At 59.5% G+C, this 14943-nt stretch overlaps 1 protein-coding gene across 3 annotated transcripts in view; it reads left to right on the top strand.

The window, feature by feature from the left end:
- Positions 1 to 14943, top strand: part of LOC132815906 (multiple epidermal growth factor-like domains protein 6) — an 87893-nt gene that overhangs the window by 43102 nt on the left and 29848 nt on the right. For all 3 annotated transcript variants that reach the window (XM_060825281.1, XM_060825283.1, XM_060825280.1), the window contains 2 exons: positions 12067 to 12195; positions 13993 to 14085. In XM_060825281.1, the coding sequence (XP_060681264.1) occupies positions 12067 to 12195; positions 13993 to 14085 (222 nt within the window). The remainder of the gene's footprint in view (positions 1 to 12066; positions 12196 to 13992; positions 14086 to 14943) is intronic.

Raw genomic sequence — 14943 nt, 5'->3', positions numbered from 1 at the left:
AGACAGTCTGCCTGAGGCGGGAATTGAACCCGGGTCTCTGGTGCTGTGAGGCAGCAGTGCTAACCACTGTGCCACCTTATCTTTCCCCTTCACCCTGAACCTATGCCCTCTAGTTCTGGACTCCCCGACCCCAGGGAAAAGACTGTCTATTTACCTTATCCATGCCTCTCATAATTTTATAAACCTCGCCTCACCCCACCCATCCCTGCATCACCCTCTCCTCACCCCCACCTCACCATTGCCTCAACCCCACCTCAGTCCCACCTCACTACCTTACCCCCTCACCTCAACCCCACCTCACCCCCTTACCTCACCCCCTTACCTCACCCCCACCTCACCATCACCTCCCCCTCACCTCCCCTCGCATCACCCTCTCCTCACCCCCGCCTCACCCTCTCCTCACCCCCACATCACCCTCTCCTCACCCCCGCCTCACCCTCTCCTCACCCCCACATCATCCTCTCCTCACACCCACCTCACCCCGCATCACCCTCTCGTCATCCCCGTCTCAACCTCTCCTCACACCCACCTCACCCACATCACCCTCTCCTCATCCCCGTCTCAACCTCTCCTCACACCTACCTCACCCCTACCTCAGCCCCACTCACCCTGCATCACCCTCTCCTCATCCCCATCTCAACCTCTCCTCACACCCACCTCACCCCCACCTCACCCACATCACCCTCTCCTCATCCCCGTCTCAACCTCTCCTCACACCTACCTCACCCCTACCTCACCCCCACATCACCCTCTCCTCACACTCACCTCACCCTCTCCTCACCACCACCTCACCCCGCATCACCCTTTCCTCACCCCCACCTCATCATCATCTCGCCCCCACCTCACCCCCGCCTCATCCTCTCCTCCACTCTTCTCACCACCACCACACCCCCGCATCACCCTCTCCTCATCCCACTCACCATCACCTCGCCCCCACCTCACCCTCGCCTCACTCCCTGAACAAGGGCTCATGCCTGAAACGTCGATTCTCCTGCTCCTTAGATGCTGCCTGACCTGCTGCGCTTTTCCAGCAACACATTTTCAACTCGCCTCATTCCCCCCCCACCTTACCTTCACCTAACCCCCACCTCATTGTCACCTCACCTCCCGTCTGTACCTGGCTCCCCCAATGTCAGTGTTGCCTCACTTTAGATGTCATCTCTTCACCATTGTACCCACACTCACCCCGCAACCGAGAGTCTCCAGGCCCAATGCCAAGCCAGGCTGTGAATCCCACTCCATCTGCAGATGTCCCTTTGCCAACGCAGCCACCTTGTAGACACAGCTGCTGCTGGTGCCTTGTCCAGGACCTTCGTTGCCATTGTCCTCAAACACCGGGAGACAGGCACCAAACACCGGGAGACCGGCCCCAAACACCGGGACACCGGCCCCAAACACCGGGACACCGGCCCCAAACACCAGGAGACCGACCCCAAACACCGGGAGACCGGCCCCAAACACCAGGAGAATGTCCCCAAACACCGGGAGACCGGCCTCAAACACCGGGAGACCGGCCTCAAACACCGGGAGAATGTCCCCAAACACCGGGAAACCGGCCCCGGGAGACCGTTCCCAAACACAGGGAGGTTACCCCTAAACACCGGGAGACCGGCCACGCTCCTGCCAGCGTCATTACTGGGAGAAGACATGTCCCCATTCCACATGTGGCCCACTCTCGCTGCGGCACCATGCTGCCCATATTCCCACCCACGGAGAAGAAGGAAAATAAAGCTAAAAGAAAATATGGTGAAAGGAAAGAGAAAAAAATAAAAGTAAAACAGAGCGGGAAACCAAGTTCTCGCTGCAGGAGAGAGGGAGGTGTACAGGCGAGAGGGAGGTGCACAGGCGAGAGGGAGGTGTACAGGAGGGAGGGAGGTGTACAGGCGAGAGGGAGGTGTAGAGGAGAGAGGGAGGTGTACAGGCGAGAGGGAGGTGTACAGGAGGGAGGGAGGTGTACAGGAGGGAGGGAGGTGTACAGGAGGGAGGGAGGTGTACAGGCGAGAGGGAGGTGTACAGGAGGGAGGGAGGTGTACAGGCGAGAGGGAGGTGTAGAGGAGAGAGGGAGGTGTACAGGCGAGAGGGAGGTGTACAGGCGAGAGGGAGGTGTAGAGGAGAGAGGGAGGTGTACAGGAGGGAGGGAGGTGTACAGGCGAGAGGGAGGTGTACAGGAGGGAGGGAGGTGTACAGGAGGGAGGGAGGTGTACAGGAGGGAGGGAGGTGTACAGGCGAGAGGGAGGTGTACAGGCGAGAGGGAGGTGTACAGGAGAGAGGGAGGTGTACAGGAGGGAGGGAGGTGTACAGGAGGGAGGGAGGTGTACAGGAGGGAGGGAGGTGTACAGGCGAGAGGGAGGTGTACAGGAGGGAGGGAGGTGTACAGGCGAGAGGGAGGTGTAGAGGAGAGAGGGAGGTGTACAGGCGAGAGGGAGGTGTACAGGCGAGAGGGAGGTGTAGAGGAGAGAGGGAGGTGTACAGGCGAGAGGGAGGTGTACAGGAGGGAGGGAGGTGTACAGGAGAGAGGGAGGTGTACAGGCGAGAGGGAGGTGTACAGGAGAGAGGGAGGTGTACAGGAGGGAGGGAGGTGTACAGGCGAGAGGGAGGTGTACAGGAGGGAGGGAGGTGTACAGGAGGGAGGGAGGTGTACAGGAGGGAGGGAGGTGTACAGGCGAGAGGGAGGTGTACAGGAGAGAGGGAGGTGTACAGGAGGGAGGGAGGTGTACAGGCGAGAGGGAGGTGTACAGGAGGGAGGGAGGTGTACAGGAGGGAGGGAGGTGTACAGGAGGGAGGGAGGTGTACAGGCGAGAGGGAGGTGTACAGGAGGGAGGGAGGTGTACAGGCGAGAGGGAGGTGTAGAGGAGAGAGGGAGGTGTACAGGCGAGAGGGAGGTGTACAGGCGAGAGGGAGGTGTAGAGGAGAGAGGGAGGTGTACAGGCGAGAGGGAGGTGTACAGGCGAGAGGGAGGTGTACAGGAGGGAGGGAGGTGTACAGGAGGGAGGGAGGTGTACGGGCGAGAGGGAGGTGTACGGGCGAGAGGGAGGTGTACGGGCGAGAAGGAGGTGTACAGGCGAGAGGGAGGTGTACAGGAGGGAGGGAGGTGTACAGGAGGAAGGGAGGTGTACAGGAGGGAGGGAGGTGTACAGGAGGGAGGGAGGTGTACAGGCGAGAGGGAGGTGTACAGGAGGGAGGGAGGTGTACAGGCGAGAGGGAGGTGTACAGGAGAGAGGGAGGTGTACAGGCGAGAGGGAGGTGTACGGGCGAGAGGGAGGTGTACAGGAGAGAGGGAGGTGTACAGGCGAGAGGGAGGTGTACAGGAGAGAGGGAGGTGTACAGGCGAGAGGGAGGTGTACAGGAGAGAGGGAGGTGTACAGGCGAGAGGGAGGTGTACAGGCGAGAGGGAGGTGTACAGGAGAGAGGGAGGTATACAGGCGAGAGGGAGGTGTAGAGGAGGGAGGGAGGTATACAGGCGAGAGGGAGGTGTACAGGAGGGAGGGAGGTATACAGGCGAGAGGGAGGTGTAGAGGAGGGAGGGAGGTGTACAGGCGAGAGGGAGGTGTACAGGCGAGAGGGAGGTGTACAGGAGGGAGGGAGGTGTACAGGCGAGAGGGAGGTGTACAGGCGAGAGGGAGGTGTACAGGCGAGAGGGAGGTGTACGGGCGAGAGGGAGGTGTACAGGCGAGAGGGAGGTGTACAGGCGAGAGGGAGGTGTACAGGAGAGAGGGAGGTATACAGGCGAGAGGGAGGTGTAGAGGAGGGAGGGAGGTATACAGGCGAGAGGGAGGTGTACAGGAGGGAGGGAGGTATACAGGCGAGAGGGAGGTGTAGAGGAGGGAGGGAGGTGTACAGGCGAGAGGGAGGTGTACAGGCGAGAGGGAGGTGTACAGGAGGGAGGGAGGTGTACAGGCGAGAGGGAGGTGTACAGGCGAGAGGGAGGTGTACAGGCGAGAGGGAGGTGTACAGGAGAGAGGGAGGTGTACAGGCGAGAGGGAGGTGTACGGCCGAGAGGGAGGTGTACGGGCGAGAGGGAGGTGTACGGGCGAGAGGGAGGTGTACAGGAGAGAGGGAGGTGTACAGGCGAGAGGGAGGTGTACAGGCAAGAGGGAGGTGTACAGGAGAGAGGGAGGTGTACAGGCGAGAGGGAAGTGTACAGGAGGGAGGGAGGTGTACAGGAGAGAGGGAGGTGTACAGGCGAGAGGGAGGTGTACAGGCGAGAGGGAGGTGTACAGGCGAGAGGGAGGTGTACAGGAGAGAGGGAGGTATACAGGCGAGAGGGAGGTGTACAGGAGAGAGGGAGGTATACAGGCGAGAGGGAGGTGTAGAGGAGGGAGGGAGGTGTACAGGCGAGAGGGAGGTGTACAGGAGGGAGGGAGGTATACAGGCGAGAGGGAGGTGTAGAGGAGGGAGGGAGGTGTACAGGCGAGAGGGAGGTGTACAGGCGAGAGGGAGGTGTACAGGAGGGAGGGAGGTGTACAGGCGAGAGGGAGGTGTACAGGCGAGAGGGAGGTGTACAGGCGAGAGGGAGGTGTACAGGAGAGAGGGAGGTGTACAGGCGAGAGGGAGGTGTACAGGCGAGAGGGAGGTGTAGAGGCGAGAGGGAGGTGTACAGGCGAGAGGGAGGTGTACAGGAGGGAGGGAGGTGTAGAGGAGGGAGGGAGGTGTACAGGCGAGAGGGAGGTGTACAGGAGAGAGGGAGGTGTACAGGCGAGAGGGAGGTGTACAGGAGGGAGGGAGGTGTACAGGCGAGAGGGAGGTGTAGAGGAGGGAGGGAGGTGTACAGGCGAGAGGGAGGTGTACAGGCGAGAGGGAGGTGTACAGGTGAGAGGGAGGTGTACGGGCGAGAGGGAGGTGTACAGGCGAGAGGGAGGTGTAGAGGAGGGAGGGAGGTGTACAGGCGAGAGGGAGGTGTACAGGAGGGAGGGAGGTGTAAGGGCGAGAGGGAGGTGTACAGGAGAGAGGGAGGTGTACAGGAGAGAGGGAGGTGTACAGGAGGGAGGGAGGTGTACAGGAGGGAGGGAGGTGTACAGGAGGGAGGGAGGTGTAAGGGCGAGAGGGAGGTGTACAGGAGAGAGGGAGGTGTACAGGAGAGAGGGAGGTGTACAGGAGGGAGGGAGGTGTACAGGAGGGAGGGAGGTGTAAGGGCGAGAGGGAGGTGTACAGGAGAGAGGGAGGTGCACAGGCGAGAGGGAGGTGTACAGGCGAGAGGGAGGTGTACAGGAGGGAGGGAGGTGTACGGGCGAGAGGGAGGTGTACAGGAGAGAGGGAGGTGTACAGGAGGGAGGGAGGTGTACAGGCGAGAGGGAGGTGTAGAGGAGGGAGGGAGGTGTACAGGCGAGAGGGAGGTGTACAGGCGAGAGGGAGGTGTACAGGAGGGAGGGAGGTGTACAGGAGAGAGGGAGGTGTACAGGCGAGAGGGAGGTGTAGAGGAGGGAGGGAGGTGTACAGGCGAGAGGGAGGTGTAGAGGAGGGAGGGAGGTGTACAGGCGAGAGGGAGGTGTACAGGCGAGAGGGAGGTGTACAGGAGAGAGGGAGGTGTACAGGAGGGAGGGAGGTGTACAGGAGAGAGGGAGGTGTACAGGCGAGAGGGAGGTGTAGAGGAGGGAGGGAGGTGTACAGGCGAGAGGGAGGTGCACAGGCGAGAGGGAGGTGTACAGGCGAGAGGGAGGTGTACAGGAGAGAGGGAGGTGTACGGGCGAGAGGGAGGTGTACAGGAGAGAGGGAGGTATACAGGCGAGAGGGAGGTGTAGAGGAGGGAGGGAGGTGTACAGGCGAGAGGGAGGTGTACAGGAGGGAGGGAGGTATACAGGCGAGAGGGAGGTGTAGAGGAGGGAGGGAGGTGTACAGGCGAGAGGGAGGTGTACAGGAGAGAGGGAGGTGTACAGGCGAGAGGGAGGTGTACAGGCGAGAGGGAGGTGTAGAGGCGAGAGGGAGGTGTACAGGCGAGAGGGAGGTGTACAGGAGAGAGGGAGGTGTAGAGGAGGGAGGGAGGTGTACGGGCGAGAGGGAGGTGTAGAGGAGGGAGGGAGGTGTACAGGCGAGAGGGAGGTGTACAGGAGAGAGGGAGGTGTACAGGCGAGAGGGAGGTGTACAGGAGGGAGGGAGGTGTACAGGCGAGAGGGAGGTGTACAGGCGAGAGGGAGGTGTACAGGAGGGAGGGAGGTGTACAGGCGAGAGGGAGGTGTACAGGCGAGAGGGAGGTGTAGAGGAGGGAGGGAGGTGTACGGGCGAGAGGGAGGTGTACAGGAGAGAGGGAGGTGTACAGGCGAGAGGGAGGTGTACAGGAGAGAGGGAGGTGTACAGGCGAGAGGGAGGTGTACAGGCGAGAGGGAGGTGTACAGGAGGGAGGGAGGTGTACAGGAGAGAGGGAGGTGTACAGGAGAGAGGGAGGTGTACAGGCGAGAGGGAGGTGTACGGGCGAGAGGGAGGTGTAGAGGAGGGAGGGAGGTGTACAGGTGAGAGGGAGGTGTACAGGAGAGAGGGAGGTGCACAGGCGAGAGGGAGGTGTACAGGCGAGAGGGAGGTGTACAGGAGGGAGGGAGGTGTACGGGCGAGAGGGAGGTGTACAGGAGAGAGGGAGGTGTACAGGAGGGAGGGAGGTGTACAGGCGAGAGGGAGGTGTAGAGGAGGGAGGGAGGTGTACAGGCGAGAGGGAGGTGTACAGGCGAGAGGGAGGTGTACAGGAGGGAGGGAGGTGTACAGGAGAGAGGGAGGTGTACAGGCGAGAGGGAGGTGTAGAGGAGGGAGGGAGGTGTACAGGCGAGAGGGAGGTGTAGAGGAGGGAGGGAGGTGTACAGGCGAGAGGGAGGTGTACAGGCGAGAGGGAGGTGTACAGGAGAGAGGGAGGTGTACAGGAGGGAGGGAGGTGTACAGGAGAGAGGGAGGTGTACAGGCGAGAGGGAGGTGTAGAGGAGGGAGGGAGGTGTACAGGCGAGAGGGAGGTGTACAGGAGAGAGGGAGGTGTACGGGCGAGAGGGAGGTGTACAGGAGAGAGGGAGGTATACAGGCGAGAGGGAGGTGTAGAGGAGGGAGGGAGGTGTACAGGCGAGAGGGAGGTGTACAGGAGGGAGGGAGGTATACAGGCGAGAGGGAGGTGTAGAGGAGGGAGGGAGGTGTACAGGCGAGAGGGAGGTGTACAGGAGAGAGGGAGGTGTACAGGCGAGAGGGAGGTGTACAGGCGAGAGGGAGGTGTAGAGGCGAGAGGGAGGTGTACAGGAGAGAGGGAGGTGTACAGGAGGGAGGGAGGTGTACAGGAGGGAGGGAGGTGTACAGGTGAGAGGGAGGTGCACAGGATAGAGGGAGGTGTACAGGCGAGAGGGAGGTGCACAGGCGAGAGGGAGGTGTACAGGCGAGAGGGAGGTGTACAGGAGGGAGGGAGGTGTACAGGAGGGAGGGAGGTGTACAGGCGAGAGGGAGGTGTAGAGGCGAGAGGGAGGTGCACAGGAGGGAGGGAGGTGTACAGGAGGGAGGGAGGTGTACAGGTGAGAGGGAGGTGTAGAGGCGAGAGGGAGGTGTACAGGAGGGAGGGAGGTGTACAGGAGAGAGGGAGGTGTACAGGCGAGAGGGAGGTGTAGAGGCGAGAGGGAGGTGTAGAGGCGAGAGGGAGGTGTACAGGAGGGAGGGAGGTGTACAGGAGGGAGGGAGGTGTACAGGCGAGAGGGAGGTGTAGAGGCGAGAGGGAGGTGCACAGGAGGGAGGGAGGTGTACAGGAGGGAGGGAGGTGTACAGGTGAGAGGGAGGTGCACAGGATAGAGGGAGGTGTACAGGCGAGAGGGAGGTGCACAGGCGAGAGGGAGGTGTACAGGCAAGAGGGAGGTGTACAGGAGGGAGGGAGGTGTACAGGAGGGAGGGAGGTGTACAGGAGAGAGGGAGGTGTAGAGGCGAGAGGGAGGTGTACAGGCGAGAGGGAGGTGTACAGGAGGGAGGGAGGTGTACAGGAGGGAGGGAGGTGCACAGGATAGAGGGAGGTGTACAGGAGGGAGGGAGGTGTACAGGCGAGAGGGAGGTGTACAGGTGAGAGGGAGGTGTACAGGAGAGAGGGAGGTGTACAGGAGAGAGGGAGGTGTACAGGAGAGAGGGAGGTATACAGGCGAGAGGGAGGTGTACAGGAGGGAGGGAGGTGTACAGGCGAGAGGGAGGTGTACAGGAGAGAGGGAGGTGTACAGGTGAGAGGGAGGTGCACAGGCGAGAGGGAGGTGTACAGGCGAGAGGGAGGTGTACGGGCGAGAGGGAGGTGTACAGGCGAGAGGGAGGTGTACAGGAGAGAGGGAGGTGTACAGGAGGGAGGGAGGTGTACAGGCGAGAGGGAGGTGTACAGGAGAGAGGGAGGTGCACAGGCGAGAGGGAGGTGTACGGGCGAGAGGGAGGTGTACAGGCGAGAGGGAGGTGTACAGGAGGGAGGGAGGTGTACAGGCGAGAGGGAGGTGTACAGGCGAGAGGGAGGTGTACGGGCGAGAGGGAGGTGTACAGGCGAGAGGGAGGTGTACAGGAGAGAGGGAGGTGTACAGGAGGGAGGGAGGTGTACAGGCGAGAGGGAGGTGCACAGGCGAGAGGGAGGTGTACAGGAGAGAGGGAGGTGTACAGGAGAGAGGGAGGTGTACAGGTGAGAGGGAGGTGCACAGGCGAGAGGGAGGTGTACAGGCGAGAGGGAGGTGTACGGGCGAGAGGGAGGTGTACAGGCGAGAGGGAGGTGTACAGGAGAGAGGGAGGTGTACAGGAGAGAGGGAGGTGTACAGGTGAGAGGGAGGTGCACAGGCGAGAGGGAGGTGTACAGGAGAGAGGGAGGTGTACAGGAGGGAGGGAGGTGTACAGGCGAGAGGGAGGTGCACAGGCGAGAGGGAGGTGTACAGGAGAGAGGGAGGTGTACAGGAGAGAGGGAGGTGTACAGGTGAGAGGGAGGTGCACAGGCGAGAGGGAGGTGTACAGGCGAGAGGGAGGTGTACGGGCGAGAGGGAGGTGTACAGGCGAGAGGGAGGTGTACAGGAGAGAGGGAGGTGTACAGGAGAGAGGGAGGTGTACAGGTGAGAGGGAGGTGCACAGGCGAGAGGGAGGTGTACGGGCGAGAGGGAGGTGTACAGGCGAGAGGGAGGTGTACAGGTGAGAGGGAGGTGTACGGGCGAGAGGGAGGTGTACAGGAGGGAGGGAGGTGCACAGGAGAGAGGGAGGTGTACAGGAGGGAGGGAGGTGTACAGGAGGGAGGGAGGTGTACAGGAGGGAGGGAGGTGTACAGGTGAGAGGGAGGTGCACAGGATAGAGGGAGGTGTACAGGCGAGAGGGAGGTGCACAGGCGAGAGGGAGGTGTACAGGAGGGAGGGAGGTGTACAGGAGAGAGGGAGGTGTAGAGGCGAGAGGGAGGTGTACAGGCGAGAGGGAGGTGTACAGGAGGGAGGGAGGTGTACAGGAGGGAGGGAGGTGTACAGGAGAGAGGGAGGTGTACAGGCGAGAGGGAGGTGTACAGGAGGGAGGGAGGTGTAGAGGAGAGAGGGAGGTGTACAGGCGAGAGGGAGGTGTACAGGCAAGAGGGAGGTGTACAGGCGAGAGGGAGGTGTAGAGGAGAGAGGGAGGTGTACAGGCGAGAGGGAGGTGTACAGGAGGGAGGGAGGTGTAGAGGAGAGAGGGAGGTGTACAGGCGAGAGGGAGGTGTACAGGAGGGAGGGAGGTGTACAGGAGAGAGGGAGGTGTACAGGCGAGAGGGAGGTGTACAGGAGAGAGGGAGGTGTACAGGAGGGAGGGAGGTGTACAGGCGAGAGGGAGGTGTACAGGATAGAGGGAGGTGTACAGGCGAGAGGGAGGTGCACAGGCAAGAGGGAGGTGTACAGGAGGGAGGGAGGTGTACAGGCGAGAGGGAGGTGCACAGGATAGAGGGAGGTGTACAGGCAAGAGGGAGGTGCACAGGCGAGAGGGAGGTGTACAGGCAAGAGGGAGGTGTACAGGAGGGAGGGAGGTGTACAGGAGGGAGGGAGGTGTGCAGGAGAGAGGGAGGTGTACAGGAGAGAGGGAGGTGTACAGGCGAGAGGGAGGTGTACAGGAGGGAGGGAGGTGTACAGGCAAGAGGGAGGTGTACAGGAGGGAGGGAGGTGTACAGGAGAGAGGGAGGTGTACAGGCGAGAGGGAGGTGTACAGGAGAGAGGGAGGTGTACAGGAGAGAGGGAGGTGTACAGGAGGGAGGGAGGTGTACAGGAGGGAGGGAGGTGTACAGGTGAAGGGGGAGTTGTATAGGTGCCAAATCAGTGGCCTATGGTCTGTTTCCATTCCTGAGTCAGTAAGTCAAACAATAGGAATCCCCCCACCCCCGACTGATCTCCGACTGTCCTTGTGAAGTTACCATGAGGCGTGGGGATTTCCACTTCACCCTGGCACTCACTCACAAGCTCATCCCCCTGTCTCTCTGCTTCTCCCTTTCTTCTTCCTCCTCTGTCAACCTACCCCTATCCACCTTTGAGACAATAAGGGCTGCAGATGCTGGAAGCCAGAGTCAGTGAATGTGAAGCTGGGAGAGCACAGCAGTTGAGGGACAGGAAGAAGGGCTTCAGCCCAAAACATTGATGTCCCTGTTCCTGGAATGCTGTCTGATCTGCTGTGCTCTCCCAGCTTGACATCTATCTGCCTTTCTGTGTCCCCCTCTTCCCCCTCTCCCCATCTCCCCATCTCCCCATCTCCCTCGTGTGAGTTTGCTCGATTTGGGTGATGTTTTTAATGTTCTGTTGCCTGTTATCTGTCATGTTGTAATAAACCAGGTGTGGATATCATGGTATCAGTGTGAAACCACAGATAACTCTTATACACAAACATTACATTCCACAGGTGTGTCTGGGCTAACGTTAATAACTTTATAACATGCAATCATAGAGTAGATTCCCAATAGTTCAGATAGAGGCCATTTGAGACTGTACTGATCCTCTGAAGGACATCGCATCCAGTTCCAAACCCCTACCCTAACTCTATATTTCCCATGGTTATCCCACCCTGATCTGCTCATCTTTGGACAGTGGGAGGAAACCCACACAGACACAGGAGAATGTGTAAACTCCATACAGATAGTTGCCTGAGGCTGGAATCGAACCGCGGTCCCTGGCGCTAGCAGGCAGCAGTGCTAACCACCCAGGGTAAGATGGGACCTGAGACCTTCAAGTTGTCTGGTGACAGTGTCACAGCTCACTGATGATGCCATCAATGTTTCTGTTAAAGGTACATTGAGAGAAAAGACAGAGCCCTCTCCACCAGGTACACACACACACAACCCCCCCCCACCACACACACACACAAAACCCCCCCACCACACACACACACAACCCCCCCCCACCACACACACACACACACACACACACAATCCACCCTCCCGCCACACACACACACACACACACACATCCAAACTCCACCCCTCCACCCACACACACACAACCCACCCCCCCGCCACACATACACACACACAAACCACAACCCCGCCACACACCCACACACATACACACACACACACCCCGCCACACATCCACATACAACCCACCCCCCGCCATACACACACACAAAACCCACCCCCACACACACACACACAAAACCTGCCCACACACACACACAAAACCCACCCCCCCGCCCACACACACACATACACACACACAAAACCCGCCCACACACACACACACACAAAACCCACCCTCCCACACACACACACACACAGACACACAGACACACCATCGATCACTCAGCACTGCCCTGAAAGGGGGCGACACCAACTCACCAAGCTTGGGGATGATTTTCTCTGCACCCTGCCCCGTCTACCCCAGTCCCTACATTTGACCCCCCCCACTCCCCCTCCTGTCCCCAGTCCATACTCCTGCCCTCAGTCCCTCGTCTTGCACTACACTCCCCCTCCTGCCTCCCAGTTCCTCCACCGGTCCCTCACTGCCTCCTCTTGACCATCCAGGCCCACGCCCTGCCTCCCAGTCCCCCCTCCTGCTCCCCTGCCCACGGGTTCAGTCACAGAGCCATGGCTGGGGGGTGTAATGCAGATGAAGGGGATTAGGGAAGGGGATGGGTGTCACTGGACCCTCACTCTGAGCTCTGCTTGCTCCCGTTGTGTAGATGTGGATGAGTGCGGGGAGTTTGTGAAGGGCGGTTGTCAGCAGCTGTGTAATAACACCGCCGGCAGTTACAGCTGTAGCTGCTCCTCGGGTTACCGCTCCAGGACTGACGACAAGAGCAAGTGTGAACGTGAGTAACAGGCGACGGCTCCCCACACCCCAGCGGGTCAGAGAGAGAGAGAGACCAGTACAGTCCCCACACCCAAGCGCATCAGAGAGAGAGAGAGAGAGACCAGTACAGTCCCTACACCCCAGCGCACCAGAGAGAGAGAGAGAGAGAGAGAGAGACCAGTACAGTCCCCACATCCCAGCGCATCAGAGAGAGAGAGAGAGAGACCAGTACAGTCCCCATACCCCAGCACATCAGAGAGGGAGAGACCAGTACAGTCCCCACACTCCAGAGGGTCAGAGAGAGAGAGAGACCAGTACAGTCCCCACACCCCAGAGGGTCAGAGAGAGAGAGACCAGTACAGTCCCCAGTGCATCAGAGAGAGAGAGAGACCAGTACAGTTCCCACACCCCAGAGGGTCAGAGAGAGAGAGACCAGTACAGTCCCCACATCCCAGAGGGTCAGAGAGAGAGAGACTAGTACGGTCCCCACACCCCAGCGCATCAGAGAGAGAGAGAGAGAGACCAGTACAGTCCCCACACCCCAGAGGGTCAGAGAGAGAGAGACCAGTACAGTCCCCAGTGCATCAGAGAGAGAGAGAGACCAGTACAGTTCCCACACCCCAGAGGGTCAGAGAGAGAGAGACCAGTACAGTCCCCACATCCCAGAGGGTCAGAGAGAGAGAGACTAGTACGGTCCCCACACCCCAGCGCATCAGAGAGAGAGAGAGAGAGACCAGTACAGTCCCCAGCGCATCAGAGAGAGAGAGAGACCAGTACAGTCCCCACACCCCAGAGGTTCAGAGAGAGAGAGAGACCAGTACAGTCCCCACACCCCAGAGGGTCAGAGAGAGAGAGACCAGTACAGTCCCCAGCGCATCAGAGAGAGAGAGAGACCAGTACAGTTCCCACACCCCAGAGGGTCAGAGAGAGAGAGACCAGTACAGTCCCCACACCCCAGAGGGTCAGAGAGAGAGAGACTAGTACGGTCCCCACACCCCAGCGCATCAGAGAGAGAGAGAGAGAGACCAGTACAGTCCCCACACCCCAACGCATCAGAGAGAGAGAGACCAGTACAGTCCCCACACCCCAGCGCATCAGAGAGGGAGAGACCAGTACAGTCCCTACACCCCAGCGCATCAGAGAGAGAGAGAGAGACCAGTACAGTCCCCACACCCCAGCGCATCAGAGAGAGAGAGACCAGTACTGTCCCCACACCCCAGCGCATCAGAGAGAGAGAGACCAGTACAGTCCCCACACCCCAGCGCATCAGAGAGGGAGAGACCAGTACAGTCCCCACACCCCAGTGCATCAGAGAGAGAGAGACCAGTACAGTCCCCACACCCCAGCGCATCAGAGAGGGAGAGACCAGTACAGTCCCCACACCCCAGCGCATCAGAGAGAGAGAGACCAGTACAGTCCCCACACCCCAGCGCATCAGAGAGGGAGAGACCAGTACAGTCCCCACACCCCAGCGCATCAGAGAGGGAGAGACCAGTACAGTCCCCACACCCCAGTGCATCAGAGAGAGAGAGACCAGTACAGTCCCCACACCCCAGCGCATCAGAGAGGGAGACAGGTACAGCTCCCTGCTCGTGCTGTCCCTGGCCCGGGAGTGTTTGATGAGGGACTGTGTAGAGGCGGCTCTACACTGTATCTAACCCCATGCTGTCCCTGTCCCTGGGAGGTTCGATTGAGACAGTGTAGAGCGATCCTTCTCCCACTTGATCAGTTCTCTGACTGAGCTATGTGTTGTGAGGCTGGTGTATATTGCTGTGTTAAACCATGACCACTCTCTCTCCCTCTCCCTGTCTGGCAGCTGTCTGTCATCCTGTCTGTCAGAACGATGGCGTCTGTGTAGCTCCTGACACCTGTGACTGTCCTGCTGGATATCCCGGTCCCGGCTGCTCCGGTATGTCCCTGTATCCGGGTGGACTGTGACTCAGGAAATAACAGACCAGGAATGGGAATGCAGGTGATCGGGATGTGACAGACCAGGATTGGGAATGTGGGGGATCGGGATCTGACAGACCGGGATTGGGAATGCGGGGGATCAGGATGTGACAGACCAGAAGTGGGAATGCGGGGGATCGGGATGTGACAGACCGGGATTGGGAATGCTGGGCGTCGGGATGTGACAGACCGGGATTGGGAATGCGGGGGATCAGGGTGTGACAGACCGGGATTGGGAATGCGGGGGATCGGGATGTGACAGACCAGGATTGGGAATGCTGGGGGTCAGGATGTGACAGACCAGGAGTGGGAATGCGGGGGATCGGGATGTGACAGACCAGGATTGGGAATGCGGGTGATTGGGATGACTGGGAGTGGGAATGCCTGGGAGCTGGTGGACTCTGGGCTCTTGGATCCTTAAGGCAGTAGCCAACAATTCCTAACTAATTCATTGGAAACTATTCGGGGAAAACAGGGAACTGGAGTTGGGGCTGTGGGGATACAGGGAACTAGGATTGGGGCTGTGATCAGCCTAGCGTTGTTCTGACTGAGCGTTTAACAGTGGGGCAGTGGGTCTAGTTTGGAATATCTTCAGAGGGTTGATGTGGATTTGATGGCCTGAAAGGCCTGCTTCCACATTCTATGATTCTGTGAATTCATCCCTTTTCTTTTAAAGGAGAATATTTGCCCCTTCCCACAACTCTCAATGACATACATTCTGCAGATTGATCAGCCAACCTGCCCAATACTGGGAGTTATGACGCACCTTGTATTGAAGAATTCACAGTTACCATAGGCAGAATACTACACTATAACA

Source organism: Hemiscyllium ocellatum, chromosome 5 (genome assembly GCF_020745735.1).
Source record: "Hemiscyllium ocellatum isolate sHemOce1 chromosome 5, sHemOce1.pat.X.cur, whole genome shotgun sequence".
In the NCBI taxonomy this organism is placed as follows: domain Eukaryota; kingdom Metazoa; phylum Chordata; class Chondrichthyes; order Orectolobiformes; family Hemiscylliidae; genus Hemiscyllium; species Hemiscyllium ocellatum.
The sequence above is the reverse complement of the archived record's forward strand: the minus strand, read 5'-3'. Positions and strand labels throughout refer to the sequence as shown.